This window comes from Orycteropus afer, unplaced genomic scaffold, assembly GCF_000298275.1.
Source record: "Orycteropus afer afer isolate SDZICR_OR568_19922 unplaced genomic scaffold, OryAfe1.0 scaffold00019, whole genome shotgun sequence".
In the NCBI taxonomy this organism is placed as follows: domain Eukaryota; kingdom Metazoa; phylum Chordata; class Mammalia; order Tubulidentata; family Orycteropodidae; genus Orycteropus; species Orycteropus afer.
Window position 1 is genome coordinate 3,392,227 of NW_006921606.1, and position 16,026 is coordinate 3,408,252.

At 44.9% G+C, this 16,026-nt stretch overlaps 1 protein-coding gene across 1 annotated transcript in view; it reads right to left on the reverse strand.

Annotated features, from left to right (window-relative positions):
• Positions 1 to 13,100, reverse strand: part of ALDH1A3 (aldehyde dehydrogenase 1 family member A3) — a 48,012-nt gene extending 34,912 nt beyond the window's left edge. Inside the window, exons 1-3 of the mRNA XM_007959937.2 lie at positions 13,002 to 13,100; positions 5,752 to 5,856; positions 2,066 to 2,206 (exon numbers count right to left, since the gene is read on the reverse strand). Of these exons, the coding sequence (XP_007958128.1) occupies positions 2,066 to 2,206; positions 5,752 to 5,856; positions 13,002 to 13,100 (345 nt within the window). The remainder of the gene's footprint in view (positions 1 to 2,065; positions 2,207 to 5,751; positions 5,857 to 13,001) is intronic.
• Positions 13,101 to 16,026: the final 2,926 nt, after the last annotated feature.

Below are 16,026 nucleotides of genomic sequence, written 5' to 3' on the forward strand. Positions count from 1 at the left end.
GAAACCAGGGGCTTTGTGTAGAGAAGCACTTACTGGGAGGGTGCTACCCTCGCCCTGACTCTGTCAAACATTTCAAGAAGGATGGGGAGAGGCAGAAGGAAGGAGCAAGAGTTTCAGTGCAGATGTACCCTTGGGGAAAGGCATCTGAGGGCAGAACTGAGAGTTCCTTTACCCTCAACTCCTACTAAACAAATTCTATGACAAAAACAATTTCAGTTTCCTTGCTAACTAAGTCCTTTAACAGGGTGGTCATTGCATTGCTAGTTCTCAACATCAAATCAAGAAAGGAATAAATGTGATATATGTATTCTGTGTTCATCGCAACACTATTCATGATAATTTAAAAAAAAAAAGATGGAAACAATCTAACTGCCTATCAATAGAAGAATGGATCAACAAACTATGGTACATATACACAGTGAAATACTACGTAACATTAAAGAATTAAAGAACAATGATGAATATATGAAACATCTCATAACATGGATGAACTTAGAGGCCATTTTGCTGAGTGAAGTTAGTTAATCACAAAAGACAAATATTGTATGAGACCACTATTGTAAAAAATCAAGACATATGTTTCACAAAAAAGGAATATTCTTTGATGATTGCCAGGGGTGTGTGGGGAAGGGAGGGCAAACCACTAACTAGAAAATAGACAATATTCACTTGGGTGAAGGAAAAAAAAAATACAGTGGGGGGTGGAGGGGAATAGGGAAGAATGATATTTCCAAATCTTAAGGCCGAAAAGGAGATTTCCTCTCTATGAATTGGGCCTCAAGTTTGGAAGCAAGTTGTCAACAGACGACTAAACCATACCAGGGCTGGATGGGCAGTTTGCAAAGGTCTTCAAGGCACCTCTAGCCACCACCTCAAGACCAAAGGAAGGTCTGAGGATCCCATTAAACAATACATTTAGAACTCATAAATTACTTCCCAGCCCCATCTCAAGGAAGTGATCCAATCTCATGAAGTGGGCTGAGTTATTCTCCCGATTTTATAGCTGAGGAACTAAGCTGTCTAGAAATTACTGGCCAGGTAGGTGGGCATGTCGCTGGAGTTAGATAGAATAGCATTATTATGATTACTAATACTAATAATCAAGAGCTCTGGTGGCCTAGTGCCTAAGGCATGTGACTGCTAACCAGACCCACCAGCCACTTCTTGGAAGGGAGGTTGGGCAATCTACTTCTGTGGTGGTATTGCCTTGGAAACCCAAGGAGAGGTTGCTATGAGTTGGACCTAACTCGCCAGCAGTGAGTCTGGAGTTTGTTTTTTTTAATACTAATAATGGCTATCATCTATTTAGTGCTTGTTGTTGTTGTTGTTGTTATGTGCCTTTGAGACAGACCAGACTCATAGCGACCCCTCCTTGGTTTCCCAGGCGGTATCACTATGGAAGTAGATTGCCCAAGCTTCCTTCCAAGGAGTGGCTGGTGAGTTTGAATCACCAGCCTTCCGGTTAAGCAGTCAAGTGCAGTCAAGTGCCTTAGGCACATGTAACATTCTCACACTTAGATACTTAGTGACACTTTACATGGAGAGGTTAAGTAACTAGTCTGAAGTCACAGAGTAAGTAAGCGGTAGAACCTGAATTTGAACTCATGTCTTTCATATTTTTAGGTTTCCTATAACCAGGTTATCTTACTCTTACTACCACTCCACACACACTTACCAGTGTCCAGTTCAGGGAATGATACAGGGTATTGTTTTAGCTGATACAGGGACATTTTTTTCTGTGTTAAGTGATGGCATTTGTTTTAATAACCATTAGAAAAAATACAAGTAGCATATTAAATCAGTGATTTCATGAATATTGTCACTTATGACGAGGTTAAATTTAAGTTTAAAAGGGAGTTAGTGTAAAGACAAATGTTAAGTACATAAATGTACAGGTAATATCAAGATAGGGCCAGAGAGCTACAACCTGTAAGGGTGGAACAGATCTACTACCACACAAAACCAGTGCCCTGCATCTACTTTCCTCCCCCACCCTCAGACGACGGCTGCCCATGGGTGGGGTGGAGTAAGGTGAGATGGAGTGGAGGTGGGCAGCCACACTCACGGCCAGAATTGTACGGTCCCTCTCCACAAGGTCTGCCAGCTGGTGCAGCAGCCGTCCCCGGCTCAGGGCATCCATCCGGCGCCACGGTGATCCCCGCTGGAAGGCGGCTTGGGCAGCCTCCACCGCCTTGTCCACGTCAGGCTGCAGGGCCAGAACAACAGAGAATGGGTGTCACCTTCTGATGTGACTGTAGTTTGGAAAGGCTGTGCAGTCTGTCACAGAACAGCAGAACGCATGCATCCACCAGGTGGTACGCAGCAAGTGGGGAAGGCAGGTGGGCAGAGAGCCCCAGCTGTTTGATAATTTCTACAGTGATCAAGAAGGACTTTTTTAATGATTGTTATTGTTGTTGTTATGTGCCCTCTAGTCGGACCTGACTCATGGAGACCCCTCCTTGTGTTTCCCAGGCGGTATCACTACGGAAGTAGATTGCCCAACCTTCCGTTGGAGGAGTGGCTGGCGGATTTGAACCGCCAGCCTTCTGGTTAGCAGTAAAGTGCCTTAGGCACTATGCTACTAGAGCTCCCTTTTTATGATTAGAAAAGCATTTAAAAGTATCATAAAATACCTTTATTATAATATATAAGTTAGTATAATATATGATATATACAAAAATGTATCATATCATAATACATAAAATTATATATAACATAATATTATAATATGCACGTTGTTGTTTCATGTGCCATGGAATTGATTCTGGCTCATAGTGAGCTGCTGGCAGGTTTGAATGGCCAACTTTTCTCTTTTTTTTTAATTGTCCTTGTGGTGCAAATTTACAGAGCAGAAATTGTTTTACATTCAACAGTTCATGTGTATTTGGTTTCACTCCCCGATCACCATCCCCAGCCCTAACCCACGCTCCTCTTCTCCTTGCCCCGTGACCCACCCCCACCCCTGTGCCCTTCTTAGTTATGCACTCCTGTCTGTCCAACTTTCCCTCCAGCAAAATGCTGCCCCTCTGGTGCCCCATGGCCAATTGCTCCAAGGGGTGTATCTCCATAGAGTAGGTGGGTGTACTGTCCTGGTTGGGTGTTCTGTGTGTAAGTCTTACTACTGTTGGGCTGAGAGCCAGTCCTTAGGAGTGAGTCTTATCGCAGGGCCAAAGTATATCCCAGGGCCATAGTCTTGGGAGTCCCACCAGACTCCATTCCGAACTGCCAACTTTTCAGTCAGCAGCCAAGCTAGCACTTTATCCATTGCTCCATCAGAACACCATATATATATATTACATAATATATTACATATTTCTTATAAATATACTACTATATTATATTTTATATATTGTTACTGTCTCAGAAACCCAATGGGGGTCACTATGAATCAGCATCGACTTTTATATATTATAGATTATGTAATTTATATTATATTACATTGTATTGCATTAAACAAGTAGTCTCCAACTTACAATTTTCTAATTATGACAAATGGCACTTATGGACACTTAACAACCACCCATGTTTTTTTGTACATTTGATTGTTAGTAATATGTAACTTGCAATATGCAGCATATAATTGGCTGGTGTCATTATATCTGTAAGTTTATAGTTAATGTTTCTAATTCCTAGAGACAAATAAAGATCAGATTTACAAAGGTACTGATAATAAAAGGCAACACTAATGAAAACTTAAAAAAAAAGAGGTATTTGACTTACAAATTACATGGCATTGTCAGAAGGGAACCCATCACAAATCAGGGACTACTTGTATTAAACTATAATGCTGAAAACTATAAAATATCTATTAAAACTATAAAATAAGTATTTTTCTTGGTGACCCAAGTAGGAAAAGATTTTTCCCTTACCAGTAGGCTTGAACATACACATAATCCCTAATGCTACAGTTCACAAATTAGGTGGGAAATACCTGTCTTTAGACCTTATTCCTGCTGAGAACTGTATTCGCACAGGGAGAACAGGAGAATGAGTCCTCCAAAACTGAGAACTGTCCAGGTTGGAAAAGTTAGCAGACAGGTAAGTACAGGTGCTATCCCTCAGGCCTTCTTCCTACAGTCTCACCCCACCCATGGGGGCCAAATTATGCACCATTTTACAGTCAAGGAATGCATCTTCTGTGTACTAATAGAATTACAGAAGACCCTTCTTAAAAGGAAAGATGTTGAGAGTTATTTAGAGTAATGTCACTAATATTATTTTTATTTTTATTTATGGTCAATGATAGGTATTAACTCATATCCAAGGCCCCTTCAAGTCTCTCTCCTGCTGAGTTGGAGCAGGACATAATCAGGAGTGACTCCCCCAAGACCTCACTCCAAGCTTTTGTTTTCTTTTGAATAACAACTATTACAAACTTGCCAGGGCTCAGTAATTTACAAATTACTAACAAACATTAAAAGTTTCCACTGCATGTATCCACACTCTCACCTCAGGTTTCCTAAAAAGCTTGCGTAGGGGTGAGCAGAAGCTTTGGCAAAGAAGACATTGGGGTCTTGAATTCATTTCTTGTCTGGGTTCTGGCTTGAGGGCTGGCTTTGCCAGAACCTCTCCAACTGTAGAGAATGAGGTGGCTTCTGTGTGTGTGCTCAGAGCAGTCACACAGAAAAGGGAAAACAGGAGCCTAGGACCGGAGTCTCATTTTCCTTCCCAACACCTGTGCAGCTCTCTGCCCCTGGGATCTTCAACTTGGATGCTCCCTCAGTCCCATGCCACTTCTCCCTGCTCTCATGTTTTCTTTACAAACAGAGCTTATCATGAGGCATTAGACATAGGTGGTTACCTACATGCAGAACCCCTGTGTATTGGACACCTTTGGAAAAACTATCACTGGTAGGATACAATTAAAGCCTATTTTACATATTAGTCATTCACCTCATCCAAGTTCAACATTAATAGTACACTCACTAAGAATGTCAAGGAGCACTGGCTTAGAAAAGCTTCATCTTTAACCTTCCCTGCCCAAACTTATTGCTATGGAGTCGATTTTCATAGCGATCCTACAGGACAATGGCCCCATAGGGTTTTCCAAGGCTGAAGTCTTTATGGAAATAGACGGCTACATCTTTCTCCTGTGGAACAGCTGGTGGATTTAAACCACCAACCTTTAGGTTAGCAGCTGAGTACTTAACCACTGCACCATTAGGGCTTCTACCTTCCCTGCTATAATAGTTACATGCAACATACACTTTTTGACCTTGAAATTTATAAAGGACACACCCACATATATTATATTATAATACATGCCCTGAACTACAAAATAGGATTACTTTACATAATCATGTAAGTTACAGGTAGAAAAGAAATCTGGCAGTTACGTGGCACTATCCCCATCACCTGGTCAGCAAGACATTTTTTTTTCCTTCAAGTCTATTTTTTAAGTGTCTCCTGCTACAACGCTGCATTTTGTGAAACACACCAGCCGGAAATCTTTTCTGGAAAGATTCTGTAATGCATCCAGGTTCAAATAATTGATAAAAACCTTTCCTTGAGCCATATGACGTGGATAGCTGAGGTCATCCTCATAGATGCAGAAACATCTATCAGAGGAGAGGGCTGGTGTTTGCAGCAGGGTGTCATAATTGATCCCATTCTGGGCCATGTGTCTGCTGAGTGCAGCTAGCCCAGGCCTCAACCCGAGTGTGGGCCAGTTCTGTCTTATAGCTGAGCCAAACCGCTTCCTCATCCTTCACTTGTCTGTTATTGAATGACTCAAAAAAAAAAAGCACCCACCTTATCTCCTTCTTCCACTTCACATATTTTCTCTACAGTTGAAGGGTTATACGTGGCAAACTTTTTTCCACTCTTGGATTCGTGCCATTCGTTGTTGATAAATATCTAACCAGGAAAGAAGGTTGCAATGCATTAGGTTTAAATCAAAATCATATTATTTTAACATGTGAAAAGCCTTAGGTAACGTCTTGTCTGACCCTTCTCCACTTCCTCCCTGTCTGCCCCCCAACACTCAGTCATATGGCTGACCAGGAATGGACTTAGAATTTGAATCCACCTCTCCTGATTCATAATACATCTTTGGAGAATTAGCTTTTGTCAAAATAAAACTAACATCACTTGGAATTGTTTTTCTAAAACCCTCCCCTTTTTTTTTAAGCAATAACATGGATTCACAGAGGAATAATTGAATTTAATAAAGGGAGTAAATTGAACTCCACACTCTCATAGAGTTTGGGGGAAGGTTAAAGAGGGGGGTGGAGAGAGGGAGGAAAGTAAGGAGGGAGGGAGAGAGAGAAAGCAGAGAAAGAGGCACAAGAGAGAAGTACAGCATGTGAGCAAGCAAGCGTGAGCTCTGCTGGTGGTGTGGTTAAGGCATTTGGCTACTAACCAAAAAAAGGTTCAAACCCACTAGCCACTCTATGGAAGAAAGGGCAGTCTGCTTCCATAAAGATTTTACAGCCTTGGAAACCCAGTAGGGGTCACTATGAGTTGGTGGCAATGAGTTGGTGGCAATGAGTATATATATATATATATATATATATATATATATATATAAAATCTCCTAACCAAACCCACCGTCATTGATTCTGACTCAAAGCAACCGTTTTAGGACAGAGTGGAACTGCCCCATAGGGTTTTCGAGGCTGTAAATCTTTACAGAAGCAGACTGTCTCATCATCTCCCATGGAGCAGCTGGTGGGTTCAAATTGCAGAACTTTTTGGTTAGCAGCCGACTGCATTAACCACTATGGCCCCAGAGCTCCTTGTGTGTGTGTGTGTGCGTGTGTGTGTATAAAGTGCCAAATAATCACTTGCCCTTGTTGCACCCCCCAAAGAGATTGCCAAGGAACTCATTTTTCACAAGGATCTTACCATACCTTTTTGTCTTCATTAACACACATCAGAACCCTCCCAGCTCCTCTTTAAAATATCTATGTCTATAGTGGACCTAATTAAGCAAAGTGGACTTCAGTTTCAAAACTTCACTTTTGAAAGACAAAGATAAATATCTAGGTTACAAAATTTCAGATTATATTAAGAAATGTAGGAGCTCTGGTGGCATAGTGCCTAAGGCATTTGACTGCTAACCAGAAGGCTTGTGGTTCAAACCCACTAGCCATTCCTCAGAAGGAAGATTGGGCAATCTACTTCCATAGAGATGTTGTTATTTGCCATCGAGTTGGCCCCGACTCCTAGCGACTCCTCCTTGGGTTTCCGAGGCAGTTATCACTACAGAAGTAGGATTGCCCAACCTTCCTTCCGAGGAGTGGCTGGTGGGTTTGAACCGCCAGCCTCCTGGTTAGCAGTCAAGTGCCTTAGGCACCACCTTGGAAACCCAAGGAGGGATTGCTATGAGTTAGGACCAACTCGAGAGCAGTGAGTATATTAAGAAGTGTAGGAAAAAAAAAAAACCAAAAAACATTTATATCCAGACCCAAGAATTAACCAGAACATAAAACACAGCCAAAAATAAGACCATTAAAACAAAAAAAGACACCATCCATCACAAGAATTCACAAAGTCCATACATTGAAATGTAGGTACTATTTAGTCTTAGTTTACTCTAATTTCTAACTGCTTTGAAATGATCACATTAAAAGAGAGAAGCATTTCTGGAAAAAAACTAGGAACAGAGGTGACAGAGAACATATAAAACACATTCTGACTGTGTGGAGGTCTCATTTGGTGAAAGGACATAGTCCTCCCGCTCCACCTTGTCCTCAAAGCCCATTCAGGTTCAGAAAGACACCAGTTATGGGAATTGGTAAGAGGATTTAGAAGCACTTCCATCACCCTGTGTTGTTCTTCAAACCTTGAATTGAAACTATTTCCTGACATTATCTTTAAACTAAATAACAGTTTAGCCCAAAGAGTAAAGATTCTCACTCTTAAGTACTGCATTTAAAAAAAAAAGTACAGGTATACCTCGTCTTATTGCACTTTGCCTTTGTACTTTACAGATACCGCGTTTTTTTACAAACAAGGTTTGTGGCAATTCTGCGTCAAACAAGTTTATCGGTATCATTTTTCCAATAGTAGGTGCTCGCTTCATCTCTGTGTGTCACATTTTGGTAATTGTTGCAATATTTCAAACTTTTTAATAAAGCCATGGCACACTTAATAGACTATAACATAGTGTAAACATAACTTTTATATGCATTGGGAAACCAAAAAATTCATGTGACTCATTTTATTGCCATATTTGCTTTATTGCAGTGGTCTGGCAATATCTCCAAAGTTTGCTTATATATCTATATAAGACCAAAGGATCAACAGCTATTTTAAAGCATAGATGAGAAGTTTGGGGAGGGCAGGGAGATTAAGTAAATGGAAGTGAAACAACTAGAACAGAGATAAAGAGGATGTTGACATAATGCAAAGAATGTAACCGGTGTCACTGATTGTTATGCCTGGAAACTATGGAAGAAGAATGGATTTTGCTGTGTACATTTTCACCAAAACTAAAATTAAATAATAATAATAAAAAGAAGTAGAACTTCCATCAAATAAAATATGATCAGTAATTTGTAAGCATAGAACTAGCTCATCAAATCCCATTTCTATATTCCTTACTTCAGGGAGCCCTGGTGGCGTAGTGCCTAAGGCATTTGACTGCTCCTCAGAAGGAAGGTTGGGCAATCTACTTCCTTAGTGATACTGCCTCGGAAACCCAAGGAGGGGTTGTTATGAGTTGGATCTGACTTGACAGCATTGAGTTTGGTTTTGGTTTGGTTTGTTGTTGCTGTTGTTATGTGCCGTTGAGTCGGCCCCGACTCATAGCGACCCCTCCTTGGGTTTCTGAGGCAGTATCACTACAGAAGTAGACTGCCCAACCTTCCTTCCGAGGTTGGTTTGGTTCACTTCTCTTCAAATTCTTTAAATTGCATCACTACAAGGGCTAATTTCAATTATTGTAAAATGTATTCATTTGGTACACTTGATTCCCAATGATGGCAGATGAGAGAGGGGACTGTTTCATCAGATGTGTAGGTTGGTTATGTTCCCTATAATGGGCTTTCAAATGGCATGGATTCTGCAGCACATCAGGAAGGAAGCCCCATCTGGAGGCTGCTGGTGAGCCCCATTTTGCCAACTCTCTGTGGAAAGCCGGGAAGTCTGTGTCTGGTGGACATAGCACAGGAGATAGGCTCTGGCTGGCCAGGTTGGTGGGGTCACCCTCTCCCAGTTTGGGATCCAGAGCTGAGAGCATTCCTGAGCAGATGGGATATGCCCACCCGACTCCTCAAAACTCAGCACCTTCAACATGAGGCCAGGCCCCCAGGGAAGCATGTGGGGACAGGCCAGGCTACAATTACAGGTTTATTCTTCCAGCTGAAACCAAATCCAAGAGTTCACTTTTGCCATCCAGCAAGTAATCACTCAGTAACAGCAAGAAATTAATAAGTGGAGAAGAGGAGTTCAGTTAGCGCAGGGAGGAAAGAGCAGCCAGCAAGAGGAAGATGAAATTTCGTGGGTTAGATAATAGACTGTCAGTGAAAAGTGCTGATTCTAGGTCCTTCCTGGTATCAGTTCCAAGGGGGAAGGAAAATGAGAAGGTGGTGGAAGAGAATATAAATAAGGGCGATGGAAACAGAGTGCAATGATCAGATGTCCGTTATACTTCATCTCCAAGCATGTGACTCCAAAAAAACCCATTATTTGGTCGTTCATGACATTGATTCCTAAAACCTTTCTAGCCAGCAACGTTTAAAAGAAATTCAGACTCCCTGACCATATTTTCCCATTACAATGTTTCCAGCTTAGCATTTTTTATATATACTAAAAAAGTAATCCCATAAGTGGTTTCTGCTTTTGACTTTCTCGCCACTAAAACAAAACAAAAACACAAATTAGGAGGGGGTGAGTGACTTTAGTCTGCTATATATGCTATATTTTTTGAACTCTGAGTCAGCATAAAAGGTCTTGAGAGGGATTATTTCCCCTGACTTGCAAATTTGTATGAAGCAAGATTTTCAGAGGTATAAAATGAAGTTATACTGAACTGTAGAGGGAATTCACCTTTTATGGAAGGAACAGAATGACATGGAACCAGTTTGGGCTGGAATACCACGGCTGTTCTGAGGAGAGAGCTGCCTAAGTGGAGGTGAAGATAGTGATGGTGGTCATACAAGTGAATTCTTCTGACATCATTTCCAATAACTTCTACTAGATGCTGAGGCTGCTCAGCTAAACTCAAAAGCAAGTATGTTTTCAGGGTATTTATGTAGATTTCAAAAAGGGAAATTTAGGTAATTTTACTTTTCATAAAAGAGAAGATGAAACAGGTGTTTTAATGAACCAGAAAAACTTAAAGAGAATCTCTGCCACTATAAGTAGTTTTATAAGGAAAGGAAGAGGCCCCATGAAGCAAAAAGGATTGCTACATCTGAGACCTGTGGAGGGATTCCACTCACTGGAACCACACAGCATGACCCCAGACAGTCCAATGTAAAAATGTGAGGGCCAATAAAAGGGCTCTGACAAAATCCTCCTTCTGAAAGTTGGGCCATCCTGGGAAATGGCACTGCTAAGGCCGGGCCTTAGAAGGACCAGAACGGGCCATCTTTGCTGTGTCTTCTACTAGCAAGAAGTATCATGAGCCAGTTTTGAAAAGTAAGACTCATACACTCCACCTCTCCCGGCTGCCTGCCCTGGGCCTCCAGTCGGCAATCTTGTTTCTCCCACTTGTTCTTTCCTTGGGCCTCTCACCTTTCTCTGTAAGTGGAGGCTCCGTAAACATTGCACAGTGGCTGCTCAACACACAACCTGCTATGCAGAGCCCTCTGTAGAGGTGGGCCAGGAGCAGTGGTCCACAGCTGAAGTGAGGAGGGCCTTCTCTCTGTTGATGCCCACTACGAATTCTGGTTCTCCAGCCCTTTCCTTCTCACTGCCTTTACTCAGCTTTAATCACACACACAACTTTTTTGGTTTTTCTCAACTGGCAAAAGAGGAAAGGGGTACCAAGTTGGCAGATACTTGTTGCTCTGTGACCCTTGCAAGATCCTCCTCCATAAGGGCTGCATTTGGACTTTTCAGTGGTCTTAAAGAATCATAGAAAAAGAAGGAAATAATTTCTTACCAGAACTGATCACTTTGCTAGGACCAAGAAGGTAAAGAGAGTAAAAGTGTAATAATATATTTACTTTCTGGTTCTTACACAGGTTTTTTTTTTTTTTTTAAATCCTAAAGTGTGGGGGAGAGAACCCAACAATATTGTTGTTGTTATGTGCCCTCCAATGGGACCGACTCATAGTGACTCCTCCTTGGGTTTCCGAGGTGGTATCACTTCGGAAGTAGATTGCCCAACCTTCCTAGTAGTGGCTGGTGGGTTTGAACCACCAGCTTTCTGATTAGCAGTTAAGTGCCTTAGGCATTACACTACCAGAGCACTACCTATTTAGTATTCCCTAAATAGTGTTGTTGTTGTTATGTGCTGTGGAGTCGGACCCTACTCATAGTGATCCTTCCTTGGGTTTCCAAGGCAATATCACTACAGAAGTAGATTGCCCAGTCTTTCTTCCGAGGAGTGGCTGGTGGGTTTGAACCGTCACCCTTCTGGTTAGCAGTCCAGTGCCTTAGGCACTATGCTACCAGATCCCCCTAAATAATGTTAGGTTCTGAAAAAACTAAGGTGATATTCTCACGGTTCCCAGAATATGTGTTGGAATTTTTGCTCTGGAGTTGATACTCCTAAAGAAACTACATTAAACATAATCTCCAGCATTTACTGAAATGTGTCTCTCTAGATTACAGAGCTCGCTGAAAACACTTAATTTAAATGTCATGTGATCAGAGGCAAGGCTGACATTGGAAATTAAGTGCCAAGAAACCCAAATCTGAAGGCCACACATAGTGGCCCAACTCTTTCTCCGCTTGATTAATACTGAGAGACAGAATTGCCACTTTTGAAATTAAAATTGATGGGAGAATTCCCTAAGTCAGCTGAAGTTGTGGGAGATGGGATGCAAAACGCAAAAAAGTCAAGGTTGGGGAATATTAATCCAGCAGAACCTCTTGGCCTGCGCCTCTTTGTTGGTGCCCCCATCAACGGCCTGGGCAAGCAGCGCGCCCCTAAACTGCCTGCGAGTGTTCTCCGGCCGCGCTCCTAGCGCAGGGCTCCTAGCCTACCTCACCCACTGCCCGGGGCGGGTGGGGGGGGGGCTCACCACCTTCATTTCTGCCCTAAGCAGGTGATATCACAGCTATGTGGTCGATTCAGCCTCTGGCTCGCAGCGGAAAGCAGCTGAGCCGCAGAGCCCCGAAGCGCTAAGGGCCCAGGCGCTCTGACCTTTCTAGCCATGGGGATATCGCTTCTTGCCTGTAAACACCTGGACCTCCGTGACCCGGCAGTTTCATCAAGTGAGAACCTTTCCACTTCCTCTAGTTCTCCTAGCAACCTAGGTACAAGCTAACCAGAAGGTGCCCAACATTTCCCTGCTGTTACCGATGACTTGCTTCCTAAGTTTCCAAGTTGCAGCTTCCGAGGTGGCCGGTCCTCTCAAAACGACTCTTGGGGTTGCCCGCCACCCACTGACCCTCTTGAAGCCAGACCCATTCAGCCCCCTGTGGAAACCATCCCCCAGGTTCTGCGGGGGGACCACTACGCCCCGGGGACGCGCTGGCCGCGAACATCTGCTCGCGTCCGAAGGCAAGAGAACTTCTGGGTCGCCCCCGCCCGCCTGAAGTCTTGGAGCGCCGCGCCACTCCCGCAAGCTTGCCTTCGGTACAGATCGCTGAGCCCTCTTCAGGTTGCGGGTCTCCGCGCAGGGCGCGGATTCCCGCTCTGGATGCTTGGCGTAAATGAGACTTCGTGGGGACTCAGCGAAAGTCTCCGGGTGGGTCTGGCAGCGCCTGGCGGAGTGTGCGGAAGGAGAGCCGCCCAGGCACCCTCGGGGGCCAAGCGGCCGGTCTCCCGGCCCGCTGGCCTCTCAGCCCTGCCAGCCCGGAGCGCACGACGCTGTCTCCCTAGGTCAGGCTGCCCAGAGCTGAGTCTGGCGGCCGTCGGGTGGGAAGGGCGCCCACCTCACCTTGTTGAACTTGACCTCCAGGTTGCGGATGGGGCGCGGCAAGGCAGACGGTTTCCTGTCTGGCTGCCCGTTCTCCACCGCCCCATTGGTGGTGGCCATGGCTCTTCACGCTCCCTGGCCAAGGCGCCTAAGTCTGCGGCGCGCCGGCTCCAGCCTGGGCGGTGCGCTGCCTGCTCGCGGGGTGACAGCTCCGCGCGGCTTTATGAAGCTCCCCACGCCTCCTGCCCGAGGGGGCGTCTAATTGGCTGCAGGGCCGGGAGGAAGGGAGGGCTGACGGCCAGGCGGGAGGAGAAGGGGCTGGTCCGCCTTCACTCCACCCCACCCGCCCGCCCGCTGCCCCTGTGAGATCCCGGCTACCCCTCACCCCGGCCGAGGAGACTGCCGCGCGATCCACAACCTGGGAGACTGTCCTTTGACTAGCTCTCCGAAGAGTCACCCGGGCCCCGGAAGTCTCAGGCCTCGGCCTGCGGCCTTGGAATGGAGTTGGGGTGCTCAGCGGACAGGTTCGTCGCGGCACCTGTCAACCCCTCCCCGCCGCTGCTCCGCGCGCTTGCCCAACTCCGCACAATGGCCCTCGGGTCTCTAGGCTTCGGTTGGGCGGCCCCGTGTCGCTGCCCCCACGTGCCTCGGCCCAGAGGCCGGACGCCTGGTCGTGGTTAGCAGTACCGACTCCCGTCGTGCCACCCAGGGTCAAAGCTCCGGACGGCCGGCAGACTCCAGAATTGCCCTGAGGCCATAGAACTTAACCCACGGAGGGCAGACAGGCGAATGAAAAGCTTTTGGTCTTCCTGCAAGGTGCTGTTGAGCTGACCGTCCGTTGCAGCTGCGCACCACCCTCCAGCCCAGGCCCCAAGAGTACTATTAGTTTGGTTCTTAAAAATTCATAAATGATGCCTCTATTAAAAATGCCCAAAATAAATAAATAAAACAAAACAGGGGAGAGTAGAAGCAATCCCCAGGTTAGGAACATCTAACTTAACAACAATTTATACTTGCTCTTTAATATCATATAAATTTGCCCTCATTTTGAAACGATTGAACCAACCTCTACTGGCAACAAATTCTTCATCCCAATCACCTTCACTTGTTTCAAGTGCAGCTTTTAAATCACTGAAAAAAGTTTTTAAGTCTTATCTTGCACTAATCGAAGACTAAATTAAGATCCATAAGCACCTGTTCTGACTTACCTACATAGTCGACTTAGGACTTGCTTAGGAATGAATTCTGGTTCCTCACTGAGCAACTGCCATGTCAGATATTTGTAGCTTATTTTTTTAAGAGTTGAAACTCTTGTCCCTTGAGTCATTCATGACTTCCCAGGGAAGCAGAGGCATGACTAACCCATTGCATTTTGCCATTTGGAAAGCAGAGACTCCACCAAGCCCAAGGATGTGCCCCAGGTCCCATCTGAGACATGGAAGCCAGCTCTTCCTGGAGAGAGCATTCCTCAAAGCACTGGGACAATGAGTGGGGCATGAACGCTGACAAAAGCAGTGGTTTAATCCACAGATAAGATCAGTTGTTGTGTGCCTTGGAGTTGATTCTGACACATAGTGACCCCATGGGACAGAGTAGAACAGCGCCCTACAGAGGGTTTCCTAGGCTGTAATCTTTCTGGGCGGAAGAAAGATGGGGCAATCTACTTCTGTAGTTACACCACCTCGGAAACCCAAGGAGGGGTCACTATGAGTTGGGTCCAACTTGACGGCACATAACAACAACAACAACAACAATGATCTTTCTGGGAGCAGATCACTAGGTCTTTCCTCCAGAGTGGCTGGTGGTTTCCACCTTTTGGTTAGCAGCAGAAGGCTTAACCATTGCTTCACCAGGGTTCCTTTTAGTTCTCTTAATGGCAGACATTTCTCTTTGATGGATGATGGGTGGCAAAGGCATATCTACAGAAAGTAGCACTCATGGCAAGCACTGAAATTGCACCCTTGTCCAAACATCTGACACCGATCATCTTGATAATTTTCCCGTACTATCAGCTCAAAAATAAAATTCAAGTTTGTTAATCTTTACTTAACCCATTATGGCACTATGTGAAGATTATAATTGTACCTTCTTTGCTTTCACCAATGAAAACTGATCTATTATGTGCTCAAAGTCATTTTTTTCAGTTTCTTCTTTTTTTACACTCATCTGCCCTTCTGGGCAGATGCAGTGCCAGAGCCTGAGGTGAGTGAGAATTATGCCCAAAACACTTCCTGGGGAGCAGCACACCTTGGACATGGCCTGTATCTGTGGCCACCAGTGCATGAGCTCACATCAGCTGGGCCCACCACCTGGCTTGCCTAGTAGTCATCCTCGGCTGTGGAAAGAGCAGAATTTTTGGAATCAGAAGTAGTGGGGTGGAGCAGAGCATGATGAGGAGGGGCATTGGCCAGGCAGGTGGGCTAGGAGACCGCCCTCAGCTGAGAGAGGCCACCCCAAAGGGGGGACCTAGAAGAATGACAGGAGCCTCTAAAGAGGGGGAGTAGGAAGTGAAATGCAGTCAGGCTGGCCTCTTTGGGGCTGCTTTTCCAAGCAGCTCATTGAACTCTTCAGCTCATTGGAGATAACCACATTAAAATTAATGTCCACACAGAGACCTGGGCTAGATAGCAAGAAATAAGTTTCTCTGTCCACAGACTACCTCCTGTCCCTTAGTGCCAAGATAACTCCAGGATGAGGCTGCTCTAGATAAGCCCTTTGGGGAGAGGAAAAGATCACACAATCTAGTGTGACCCATGGAGGCTCTCATATACAAAAGTATTACTTTTAACTTGCTGAATGATCTCTCACAGCTGGCGATGGAAACTGCTCAGTGGCACCCACCTTCAAGTGGTGCCCAGGGCACATGCCAGACCTACCATTCCTTAGCTATACCTCCAATGGGAGAGATCTTCCTTATTTTCCTAAGGGCCCTTCTGTCTGTCTTGAAAGCTTCAGTGTCCCTCTCTCCTCTCTTCTTCCTCACTGGAATTCTTCCCTCACCAGAGTGTCCTTCTGGGTAAATGGGGTAAGCTTCTGGAAACCCCTC